This window comes from Saccoglossus kowalevskii, chromosome 19 (genome assembly GCF_978046115.1).
Source record: "Saccoglossus kowalevskii chromosome 19, keSacKowa6.1, whole genome shotgun sequence".
NCBI classification, from domain to species: domain Eukaryota; kingdom Metazoa; phylum Hemichordata; class Enteropneusta; family Harrimaniidae; genus Saccoglossus; species Saccoglossus kowalevskii.
In genome coordinates, this window is record NC_140659.1 from 7,614,133 (window position 1) to 7,627,553 (window position 13,421).

The 13,421-nt window shown below is 34.1% G+C and overlaps 1 protein-coding gene across 4 annotated transcripts; it reads right to left on the reverse strand.

The window, feature by feature from the left end:
• Window positions 1-421: 421 nt before the first annotated feature.
• LOC146730253 (cytochrome P450 2U1-like) lies at window positions 422-11,776 on the reverse strand. 4 transcript variants are annotated; one of them, XM_085493801.1, is made up of 8 exons: window positions 11,588-11,776; window positions 9,231-9,324; window positions 8,250-8,570; window positions 5,977-6,134; window positions 3,078-3,181; window positions 2,161-2,400; window positions 1,612-1,707; window positions 422-1,331 (listed from the first exon to the last, which is right to left on the reverse strand). In XM_085493801.1, the coding sequence occupies exons 6-8, from the start codon at window positions 2,231-2,233 to the stop codon at window positions 1,078-1,080; spliced, it is 423 nt and encodes a 140-aa protein (XP_085349927.1). In that variant the 5' UTR covers window positions 2,234-2,400; window positions 3,078-3,181; window positions 5,977-6,134; window positions 8,250-8,570; window positions 9,231-9,324; window positions 11,588-11,776; the 3' UTR covers window positions 422-1,077. The 4 variants fall into 4 exon arrangements, with proteins under 4 accessions (XP_085349927.1, XP_085349925.1, XP_085349928.1 ...); XM_085493799.1 differs by having other exon boundaries at window positions 10,984-11,776; XM_085493802.1 differs by lacking the exon at window positions 5,977-6,134 and having other exon boundaries at window positions 10,984-11,776.
• Between the last annotated feature and the right edge of the window lie 1,645 nt (window positions 11,777-13,421).

A 13,421-nucleotide genomic window follows, 5' to 3' on the forward strand; every position in this document is an offset into this window, starting at 1 on the left:
ACTGACAATTATTGGGGGGGGGGGGGTACTTTGTATTTTCCCCACCATTCGTATATGGATGTTTTTTTATGCAAATTTCAGGGTTTGTATCATTTTGTTGCAGGTGTAAATATTTGAAAAAGCATTCTAAGTGTTTAATTTATCCATAAACTCTCTCCAGGGTGTACATGGTTGTCTAAACATGCAGTATACATAGTGCAGGTCCCATGATACCACATGACAAGGTGCAATGGACATTTCTTTTTAATATTACATTATTCAAATGGTTTGCATGTATATGTATGCACTTTATAACAATGTTCAAAGTTCGCTTGAAAAGAAAATCCTGTGTTTGATATGGTGTCTTGATGACCCCCTGAGATGCTGAAAATTCAAAAATTGCTTGGTGATTCGCTATTAGCAAGAATTTCTGAGGCAAAGATTTTGCAAATAACACAACTGTTTCATTTATTATGTTACATGTCAAATTTTGCTGGGAATACATTAACACAGCGATCTGATTAAAGGGCGACAGTCGTCGCGCCGCGTCCTGTTCGATATGGGACTCATAGCAACGTATACAACGTGTGTGAAATACATGAAATTTGAACAAGCGTTGCACGATGACCACCGCGCTTTAATATAAAAATACAATTTTCATTTTCACTTCGGTTATACTCAATTTTTGTAACCAACTTGAAAAAATGAATATATTAAATGACAAGATTATTAAGAAATATTCTCGTGTGATAACACAATAATGTAGCAATTTGAGAATCTGTTAATGCTCTAAAACGTCGTGTGATAACACAATAATGTAGCAATTTGAGAATCTGTTAATGCTCTAAAACGTCGTGTGGGTTTGATCGAATATTATACATGAAATCAATTATTTTTAGAAAAAATAGAAGAAAAATTACATTTTCAGGGAAAATCAAAATATAAGCACAACTTCAACGACATTTTCAAATCAAAATAAATGCATCGATGTTGGGTAAAAAAGTTGACACTAAATTCACTGGATTTGGAAAAATGATAATAAAAATTACTTGTACAGTGGATTTGGGAAATTTTGAACCATCATGAGATAAAAACTGTTTACTTGTTCTGTTTTCTACCAATAATTTCATATTTGCGACATAGCAAGTTGAAAGCTTCACAATTAGGAACAAAACTAGGTTTTTCAGCTCCCGGTTGTACAGTAAATACAAATTGCTGCAGCAGGCAAGTAAACATGAGAAATAATTCATCTTTGACAAGCGCTTCTCCAAGACATCCACGTCGACCGGCAGAGAATGGGAGATAACTTTCTGGCTTTGGTTTCAGATTGCCTTCGTCATTCAGAAAACGTTCTGTGAAGAGAATTGTATTTTCAGTATCCCAAATACATGTTGATGCTGTTTCATGTTTTGCATCATGGGAAAGATATTAGCACCGAATAAAAATTCACAATTCCTGTTGACAAAACAAGAGAATGTAAAAAAGTTTGAATGATGAATTGATGACACAGAATGATTTAATAACTTTAATGGCGCCATATTTACTGTACAATATTAGTACGTAATGCTTTCATGAACAGCAAAGCTTTCATATGAATAATATATGCCTGGAACAAACTAATGCACAGCTTACCTGGGTGGAATTCAAGGTTGTCCCACTCGCGTTCATCCATATGTAATGCCCATAAATTTGGCCAGACAACGGTTTTTTTTGGAAGATTAAAGCCACCTGTAAACACATTCATGAGTAATTCAGTATAATTCATATGTTAGGACTCCACAATAATTAATAATTTTTGATATGTCATTGGGCAAATTGGATGCCCTGATCCAGGGATTGTGGAGTGCAGTCCTCATTACATTATTTTGATTGGGCAGCTAACTCAATTTAAATGCATAACCAAGTTCATTCATTCATCAGTTTTATTTTTGTCAAAAAAGTTTACACATCCTTTTATAATACACGTATCCAAAGACATAAGCATCTTGAAATTGATCTCTTATTCACCGATTAGAATGTGGATGTACATTTCATTAATGGTTGAGATATTATTAAATGATCATAATATAAAGCATACCACAGCTAAAAACTGTTATGTACAGTGAAATGAACATTAGGGAAAAGCATGCGACTCTAAAGTTGGTGCACACTTCCAATACAGGGGTATATTAACTGACTCACCCAGAGTTGTTGCACATGTGGTTTTCAATGGTAAAGACAATGGCACCACAGTCCTCACTCTCATTATTTCCATTATCACTGCCTGGCAAAACAGAAAGCGGTCTTTATCACTTATATTCGGTAAGCAGTCAACACCAATCTGTTCCTCAATTTCTTGGTGAACTTTGGCTTGTACATCAGGGAAATGTACCAGGTAAACTATTGTCCACTCTACAGCATATCTTGTTTGAGCTATGGCAGCTGAAATAGGAGGTAGATTCAAAGGCGGATAAGAAATAAGTTATAATGGCATCCATGTGTGAGTTTAATTGAAATTGCCATCATGGTTGTAATGACGTTCTTGGATTTTGTCAGTCAGTCGGTTAAATTCGATCAGACCACAAACAAATTAAGGTATACATGTATCGGATGACAATTGGGTCTCACTGCATCCCAGATTAACTTGATCACCACCAAGCAGTTGACCGCCTTGATCTCATCTCAAAAAAAAAAACCAGTAAAACTATTACAAACTTGCCTGTTGTGATCTAAATATTAAATATTGAATAAAAATTAAGCATAAAGTCTTATCAGACTATCTGAGGATATAAATACTCAGGTAACTATAAATTTATACGGTTACAATATAATAATGTTTTGTAGTTTTAATAATACATGTACTGTATTACCCCGGTAATATAAAGGTACCTGAATTGCATAAAAGTTTCCAAACACTGCAAATAAAATAAAAAGTTGACATGGACGTCGACTACAGACAATCACTCGTATGATTAGCTCCGTTGACAAAGTCGACTGCAGAGCTGAAAAGCTCATCTATTTTGATATTAATATTGTCCACATTTTATATTCAAATCAAACAAACTAACAAGGATCAATGGTATTCACACCAGTGTATAATTATAAAATATGTGACCTGCCTCCAGATAAGTCTGAAACACTCTGCCTGAGGTGATCATTAGTCAGTAGTTCAGCCGCAACTTTATCGTCATGTTGTGCCTGTCAATAAAATCACGGGGACTTCCTGGAAAGAATTTGGGAAAATTAGTTGATATTCGAAAGGAAGTAATTTATTATCAGGAGTGAATATCCAAGATTTTCCTCGTCTGGAAACCACAAATGGTGAAACCAGCGGCCAAAAACTTTCAAAAAACTGTACTTTAGGCTAGTTGACTATCCTGAACAGTGTAACAAGACTATCATACATGTTCAACATAAATAAATTTGGTTGTTCGGGATTAGCTTCTGTGTATTTTTTTTCAACTTTAGCCAACTACAGCTTGCACAGAATCCATGATACATTTGATATAGGTGCACGTCCTATCCTAGCAACATCCTGTGACGTACTCTGCTCCCGGGAAGATGGATCAGTAGTACTAAACTAAATACTCATTGGTAAATGGAATTATGCAAATCCTACCTGGTTTGAATTGACTAAATCACCTGTACACTAATCCTACCTGGTTTGAATTGACTAAATCATCTGTACACCAATCCTACCTGATTTAAATTGATTAAATCACCTTTGCACCAATCCTACCTGATTTGAATTGACTAAATCATCTGTACACCAATCCTACCTGATTAATTGATTAAATCACCTTTGCACCAATCCTACCTGATTTGAATTGATTAAATCACCTTTACACCAATCCTACCTGATTTAAATTGATTAAATCACCTTTGCACCAATCCTACCTGATTTGAATTGATTAAATCACCTTTACACCAACCCTACCTGATTTCAATTGACTAAATCACCTGTACACCAATCCTACCTGATTCGAATTGATTAAATCACCTGTATACCAATCCTACCTGATTTGAATTGATTAAATCACCTTTACACCAATCCTACCTGGTTTCAATTGACTAAATCACCTGTACACTAATCCTACCTGATTTGAATTGACTAAATCACCTGTACACCAATCCAACCTGATTTGAATTGATTAAATCACCTTTACACCAATCCTACCTGGTTTCAATTGACTAAATCACCTGTATACCAATCCTACCTGATTTGAATTGACTAAATCACCTTTACACCAATCCTACCTGGTTTGAATTGACTAAATCACCTTTACACCAATCCAACCTGGTTTCAATTGACTAAATCACCTGTATACCAATCCTACCTGATTTGAATTGATTAAATCACCTTTACACCAATCCTATCTGGTTTGAATTGACTAAATCACCTGTACACTGAATCCTACCTGGTTTGAATTGACTAAATCACCTGTACACCAATCCTATCTGATTTGAATTGATTAAATCACCTTTACACCAATCCTACCTGGTTTCAATTGACTCAATCACCTGTATACCAATTCTACCTGATTTGAATTGATTAAATCACCTTTACACCAATCCTACCTGGTTTGAATTGACTAAATCACCTTTACACCAATCCAACCTGGTTTCAATTGACTAAATCACCTGTATACCAATCCTACCTGATTTGAATTGACTAAATCATCTGTACACCAATCCTACCTGATTTAAATTGATTAAATCACCTTTGCACCAATCCTACCTGATTTGAATTGATTAAATCACCTTTACACCAATCCTACCTGATTCGAATTGATTAAATCACCTGTATACCAATCCTACCTGATTTGAATTGATTAAATCACCTTTACACCAATCCTACCTGGTTTCAATTGACTAAATCACCTGTACACTAATCCTACCTGGTTTGAATTGACTAAATCACCTGTACACCAATCCAACCTGATTTGAATTGATTAAATCACCTTTACACCAATCCTACCTGGTTTCAATTGACTAAATCACCTGTATACCAATCCTACCTGATTTGAATTGATTAAATCACCTTTACACCAATCCTATCTGGTTTGAATTGACTAAATCACCTGTACACTAAATCCTACCTGGTTTGAATTGACTAAATCACCTGTACACCAATCCTATCTGATTTGAATTGATTAAATCACCTTTACACCAATCCTACCTGGTTTCAATTGACTCAATCACCTGTATACCAATCCTACCTGATTTGAATTGATTAAATCACCTTTACACCAATCCTACCTGGTTTAAATTGACTAAATCACCTTTACACCAATCCAACCTGGTTTCAATTGACTAAATCACCTGTATACCAATCCTACCTGATTTGAATTGTGAAATCACCTTTACACCAATCCTACCGGGTTTCAATTGACTAAATCACCTGTATACCAATCCTACCTGATTTGAATTGATTAAATCACCTTTACACCAATCCTACCTGGTTTGAATTGACTAAATCACCTTTACACCAATCCAACCTGGGGTCAATTGACTAAATCACCTGTATACCAATCCTACCTGATTTGAATTGATTAAATCACCTTTACACCAATCCTACCTGATTTGAATTGATTAAATCACCTTTACACCAATCCTACCTGGTTTCAATTGACTAAATCACCTGTATACCAATCCTCCCTGATTTGAATTGATTAAATCACCTGTACACCAATCCTACCTGATTTGAATTAATTAAATCACCTTTACACCAATCCTACCTGGTTTGAATTGACTAAATCACCTGTACACTAATCCTACCTGGTTTCAATCGACTAAATCACCTGTACACTAATCCTACCTGGTTTGAATTGACTAAATCACCTGTACACCAATCCTACCTGGTTTGAATTGATTAAATCACCTGCACACCAATCCTACCTGGTTTGAATTGACTAAATCACCTGTACACCAATCCTACCTGGTTTGAATTGATTAAATCACCTGCACACCGATCCTACCTGGTTTGAATTGACTAAATCACCTGTACACTAATCCTACCTGGTTTGAATTGAGCACGCTGTTCCCCGATATATGAAAGAGTGGCAAGACACACGATAAAATGACTACTGTACACCATGGAATGTGTACACCAATAAACCGACACATTTTAGAGACAACTATCCAGTCTTCAAAAAGCAATGTAAACTCTGTCAATCCTAAAAACAAACAACAACAGCTTGAATGAAGTGTGAATGAGATCGGTTCGAACCACAGTTTTTATGCAAATTCGTGCGGTCGTCCTGAACTGCACTGTCTATTGCTTAAACTTCCAAACCGCAAAACTGGGTTTTGTTCGGGCGGTTTGGGTTTTCGTAGGTTTGACCCGCATGTTTGAATATGAGATCACCCCTTACCCCAAAACTAATCAGGTCTCTGCATAGTTGAAATGTAATGATTAGTACTTGATTAGTACTAATTATGCAAATTAGCTAATTAATATGCACGGATTTTTATCCAAAACTAATCAAATCTGCGCATTGGCCCAGAGCATCTATGCACCAAGTTCCATCAAAAACCGATATATAGTTCTTGAGATATTAGTGGAACAGACGGACACACACACATACATACAGACAGATACACTAACTGCAAAGACTTCCATTGTAAAAAGGAAAAAAAATCAATGGACCCTCTCTTTATTCATTTGTTAAAAGAGGGTACTCCTTTAGAAAAAATAAAAAAAAAGTAAAACCTCTATATATATATATATATATATATATATATATATATATATATATATATATATATATATATATATATTCATGTATTTTTATTGATCTTTTACATGTATATATTAAGAAACAAAAATACTTGTGAAAATTATTTAGTGAGAGGAGAACTTCAGTCTGTCTGATTTGTGGATATATCTTTATCAGGTAAAATGTTTTACTATAAACAGTTGAGATAAAACTGTCGCCTTGTAAAAGCATTTTGATAAATAAACACTACTACAAGCAATCCACTATGCATTACTTTTTCGGCATATATCATTTCTGTGAAGTAAAAATACACAAATTGACATATAATATTTTAAAATTTATACTAGTAGACTCACGGTGAGTGGCTTTCGCGGTAAGTGGGTTTCGTGGGGAGTAGCACTTTTGTCTCAGTAACTGGTCCTTTCATCCTTGTTGAGAATTAAAGTTTTATGTTTCTTTAACAACTGGCACTATTCTGGGAATACAATCCTGGCAGGAGTTCCAAAATAAGACCCATGCTCTGATAATGCCTCTAGTTTAAAAGAGCAATAAACATTACCATTATGATCTTATTGGTGTTGCATAAGATAGTTGAATATTTTTTATTGAAATATTTTTCCTTGCTAGAATGATGTGTAACTTCATACGGGAATCCTGATAAAGTTCACAACTGGCGTGAATTTGATTACCTAACGTTTTTAGGTTCATGCGCTGCAAGTTACAGAGCACGTACCTAAGCTGCCGTCCCCCAGCAAATAATTAAGCCAAGGCGGTTTCGATATCAAAATCGAGAAACTCTCCATTTTTACACAATCTGGGAAGTTTGAATTATTGAATGAAGTACAGGACGACGAAGCTGAAATATCCAAGAATCAACACTTATATCTCAACAATTATATCTCAAAAGTGAATATTCGTGGTGTATTTTAGGTCTATCTGGACTGAAAGCGAAAATTTTTTAGTACTCTAAATATCCAAACATATTTTAGTATAAGGTAGTAATTAACAGTTCTACTCACTTGCCTGAAAAAAGTCCATGTTATAAATTAGAACAGTCTCTGAATAAGGTTATGCACCCAAGGCCAACAAATCTATCCTCATGTTATTGATTGTATTGACCTTTTTTCAGGGTGAGCCATTTTAATAAATTTTGTGTGTAATCTGACTGTTTTGACAATACTGGACTAAGTGTTGGTTATTAGTTGATAAAAAAGAAGTAAAGTAAAAAAAAAAAACTGTCTTAATTTTTAAGAGAAATATATATAATGTGTAGTGGAGGTTGATTCAATCCAGTACTGTCCAAGTGCATACTTTTCAGTCTTCTCATGATAACCTTATTGTTATATATCTTTCCTGCTTGAAATCATAATTTAGCAAGATATAAAAGTATTCGTGTTTGTACAATGGTTTGGCATTCTGTGACATGACTGTTTCAATACATGCTGCGTCTAATGTATACAAAAAAGTGTTGGAATGGGAGATAAATATGCTGTAAATTTTTCAACTAAGACATTCAAACACATAACATGTTATAGTTTTATTGTATGCAATAAGAATCTTATTTCCACTTACTTCGTTCCAAAACACATGCTGCAAATAACGTTCGCTACCATTAGCATAATCAGGTCGTCCATCTTTGTTTGCAATGAACTCTCAAACTTGTGGAAAGGTTTCTTCGTGAATGTACTGTTCCAGCTGGTCTGGCTTGGCAAATGCCTATTAAAAAGACATATAGGGTAATTATGGTAATTCGTTCCAAAACACATGCTGCAAATAACGTTCGCTACCATTAGCATAATCAGGTCGTCCATCTCTGTTTGCAATGAACTCTCAAACTTGTGGAAAGGTTTCTTCGTGAATGTACTGTTCCAGCTGGTCTGGCTTGGCAAATGCCTATTAAAAAGACATATAGGGTAATTATGGTAATTTAACCCTTATCTGGTCAAGTCAATGTAAAAGTACATGCATAGGACTCGCAGGATAACGGTTAATATACTTTTGTTTGGATATAAAAATAAGAACATATGATAAATATTGTGCAAGAAAATATTAATCACCAGGTATCAAGGAATGACAACAGAGAAGGAAAAAAAAATCGAATCGATTTAATTCAGTGAATGCCATAATTTTTGCTGAAAATTTTTAATGCAACATTTTGCAGATTTTTATGTATTTTTTATTAAATTATTTGTTATTTTTGGACATAATTTACAATTGGATATAAGTCTTGATCAAATTCATGAAAAAATCTGAAAAGAATTCCGTAGGGGAAAGATGAAAAATTTATATACACTTTTGGGTGCAGACAAGAGATATATGTATAAGCAGATTTATCGAATATTTAAATTCATGGACAGAATTTATTGAAATTAATTTATAATTTCAATATATTTATTAAAATTTAGAATTGAACCTTTTTGATAATAATAATAATAATAATAATAATAAAATTTTCACTCAAAATCATTCTACCAAAGAGACAGATACCAATAAATGCTATGGGGTAAGGGTGGAGTTCGTACTGATCAACCTACAAAATGTACTCCATCCTACCTTATGCCTTGCTGTGCATGTTTTCGGAGACATTTCCATGTTGGATTGTATTAATAATTTGATATATTTCTTCTGCCTTCGCTAAAAATTTCTCCTGTTGAATAAAAAAAAAAAAAATTATGGGACGAGGTAATGCAACTGGTGTGATATACATTGAAGAATCAATCAATCAAATCACAAGATTAATATCATGCAAATGAGCGTCAGTGTTCATCTTAGGTTGTTTTGTCCAAGTGCATCCTTGATAATTCGCAAAGTGTACATGTATTAGGCATGTGTTTGTGTTTCCACAAAAATAATATCTTCCTTTTAAGTTAATTTCATACAAACAAAACTTTTGTATCTACTGCATTTTGTGAAGCTCTTAATTGGCTAGATGTACATAACCATTATCCCAGTTTCCGCCGTCTGTTCTTCCGCTTCGCCACCGAAAATAGTTTGATAGTAGGGTACTTCACCACTACAGTTGCATGTCTTTATATTGTTGTAAAATCATGGTCTTTTCGCGGCATCTAATTTCAATGGTCTACTAAGAGTTTTGAAGTGGAAATAAGCTCTGGTGGCAGGAAATGACATTCTTGGTTTTATATACATGTAGACTGCCAAATTAATGTGTTTGAGCTAGTATTACAGACATTTTCAGATATCATTAGCCAACTTGAGACATTAAATACGCAACTAATGTTTCATTAAATCCTTCAAAATCAACCAGTGATCGTGCAGGCAGAATTTTTTTAATGATTTTTCAGCATAGTAAACATGATACACAGGCTGTAAAATAAAATATACTCGTACTTTGTACATCACAGAAAACATCTATTTTTTCTTTAAACAAAATATTTTGTACTGGCTAAAAAAACAGTTGATAACTTCTGTCCGAATCGAGAATTATGAACATATTTTGATACTGTGATAAATTTGATACTTTTACCTGAGTGCTTGCCAAATAGTGCTGCTCATTACGCACTCACTCACCATAGATAAAAGTGGGTGAGTCATAACCTTTTTCCACCCTTTTTTTTTAGAAAATAGTGATCAATATCTATAGATACTGGACTACTTGGCCAAACATTAAAGTTCTTAATGAAAAAAACATACATTAGATAATAATGTTCGTTTCTGTAATTATATACACGTATGTGTCCTGGTTACTAAAACAAGTCAGCATCGTTGTCAGAGCGGAGAGATGCTGAATTGCTTCAAAATATGGACATTGAGTTATGAATATCGAGTTACGAAAACATTGAGTTACAAAAATTACCACACACATATTTTGGAAACCACGCCCACATTTGCGAAACCATGTCCAAATTGTAACTTGATGTTTAATTAATAGTTAACAGAACTTCGATTCAATAATATGTTTGAATAACTGTTAATTCAACTAAATATAGACGCTCAACAAAACATAAAATGTATGTTGCCCATAACTCAAAGTTCTGTTAATTGTCAATTGATTAAATCACCTTTACACCAATCCTACCTGTTAATTGTACTACAAGTACTTTCCTTAATAATTGTTCACGTTTTCTTGTTTACAATGGCAGTATTTGAGGCAACACATTATTCAAATTTTAGTTCACAGTACGACAGTTTAGAAGATAATAATAACCTAAAAAGCAATACAACATACTACAGCAGGCAATCTAGTCTATTTTAATCTTTTGTGACTTGGATGCTGAAGTCAAGGTCAAAATTGTCATGGTCTTGGGGGAAGGATGTTTCTAGATGTGGCATATATACATGTACATACCAAGTTGTTTGTGTCAGACAATGCTTCAATTCGGAATGATAATCGGCAGTTGTTGATTGAGTTGACCTCCTGCCTTTTACATTTCACAACTTCTCTGCAATAACTCTCCGATATGAAATGTACACAACATCATAAATGTTAATATTTAAGCCAAAATAATCAGAATAATCTGACCTGTGACCCTATCAAGTTGGAGTTCACAATAAAAAAGATAATTGTGAATGACAGGAGCTTGGTATTTTGTCAAGGTAATCAGAGATCAATTTTAGTCTGGAACAAAACAGTATTCTAGTGTTATATTCTGCACTCAATCTATTTAAAATATTACATTGCTTTTTTTGTTTTGTTTTTCATTTGTTACATTCTATATTTTGTTTTATTACCGGTATTATTATTTGTGAAAAAATAAAATAAAATTCCAACCTACGATCTCATTTTAATCTTGAGCTATACTCACAGAATGACAGCATACTTGAACGTACCACAATTACTTTCATCAACTTGACAGTAAGTTTATTTGAATCTGAGGCTGGGTTCTGAATCTGAGGATGGCTAAGACTGGATCTTAGCTTCACGCTTCTCAAATAGGCAGTGGAATACATACCAAGTTTGTTGTGTCTTCAATTTCAGGCAATATGTTGATTCAATTCACAATATTACTAAATGTTAATTTAGTATAGACTTGATCTTTGCCTTATATTTAGTACACACCGATTTCACAACTTCCTTGCAATCTCTCACTGATATGAAATGTAGACAACATCGTATTCCTGTAAACAATTTGACCTGTGTATGACCCATCATGTCAGAGTTCAAATTACACTGATCACATGACTGAGCATTTAGCAGTGCATTATGGGAGAGAAATTCCTGTTGGATCAAATCTTCTGAATTTTATTTCCATGAAGAGTCACTGGATTAAGTATATTTTTTTTAATTAAAAATTGTTTCAATTACTACTAGTAATTATATAATTTTTACACCTTATCATGTCTAAATTAACATTTTAAAATTTCTTTCTAAAGAAACCAATGCAGAATGAAAGAAGAAATAATAAGTACAAATGTAGCTTACATGTTGACACTTGTTGATATCAGGCAACTGAAGAGTTTCTGTAACAGCACATTGACCCAAATCATCTTGACACTTGTTGATATCAGGCAACTGAAGAGTTTCTGTAACAGCACATTGACCCAAATGTAACGGGTTGTACGTCTACGATGCCGGAACCGCTCGGGACCAGAATGCATCAATTTCAAATAATGATAATTTTTTAGTAACAGTTATTTTTAATAATTAAAATTCGATTTTTGTGGGATTGGTTACTGTACTGAGGCCATGTGAGGACTTGTGACTTGTGTGAATGAAGTGTGATGACACTATATTCAGTGAACACTTTTTTTTATATCAAAATAATTCTTCATAATTGAGGTAAATTTAATTAATTTTTGATTAAAAATGTAAAACAATAGGAAAACAATAGTTTTTTGGTTTCTCCTATAAAGATGTTTTGAGAAAACTGTTCAGAAATAACCAAGAACTGATATAAGTATGTTACAGGCTTATTTTTGGGGCCAGAATTGATGTTTTTAGTCGAAATACTATAACTGAAATGTACATATTCTCAATGTAACCTAACTTAATTTATGTAGGCACAAATAGAAATCCTGACACAAACATGCTACAGGGTTTGTTTTTGACCAGATATGACGTTTTCTAGGTATCGGGTATTGATTGGTATCTCGTGTAAGAAATAGACAAGGGATGAAGGCTCCAACCAGCTCACATTTTTTAAACTGGAAAAAACAGACGAACAGAATGAAAAATAAAATCTATAAAAAATACCAGGTTGAAGAATATTAGTTGCTCTTTCAAATTTCACCAAAGCCTCACCTAGTCTTATAATTGGAAGTTCAACACAATCTGAATAGGCCACGCCTCCAACTGTGCCGTGCTTTTGGGCCAATCGTTAATTATTCATAAATGGAGTCAATTTGTGTAGTTTTCTTGATTTATTCTGCAGACATCGGTAAAATATAGGTAAGGCTTTGGCGAAAGATACAAGATACAACATGTACCAGCTGTACTAATCCTCCTTGCGTTTCAGTGCCGTGGAGACAACCTAGATGCTGGGAAAAGAATTCACCGAACTACTGATGTTCGACTTTTTGCAAGAAACATCTGATGTGGAGTAACAAGCGAATAACGTAACTGTTTCAACACACATATTACATGACATGTCAAAGGTCCAAACTAGGTTTTATTGAGAATACAAATAATATACATTGTATGTGAGGTCCAAAAATTTGTTTCAGGTCATCGTGTGCATTGGTTAACGTCATGTACATCGCAGCTTGAATGTTTTTAGTCCCCGTTCGGACACAGTTTATGTTTTGACCTCTGTGTGTCCGTGCATCCGTGCGTCCGGACCTGTATCT

Coding starts and splice junctions, on each gene's coding strand:
- LOC146730253 (XM_085493801.1), bottom strand. CDS start 2,233: ATGGAAATAATGAGAGTGAGGACTGTGGTGCCATTGTCTTTACCATTG. Junction 1,708..2,160: donor CACATGTGCAACAACTCTGG/GTGAGTCAGTTA, acceptor ATGTGTTTACAG/GTGGCTTTAATCTTCCAAAA. Junction 1,332..1,611: donor CAACCTTGAATTCCACCCAG/GTAAGCTGTGCA, acceptor TTCTCTTCACAG/AACGTTTTCTGAATGACGAA.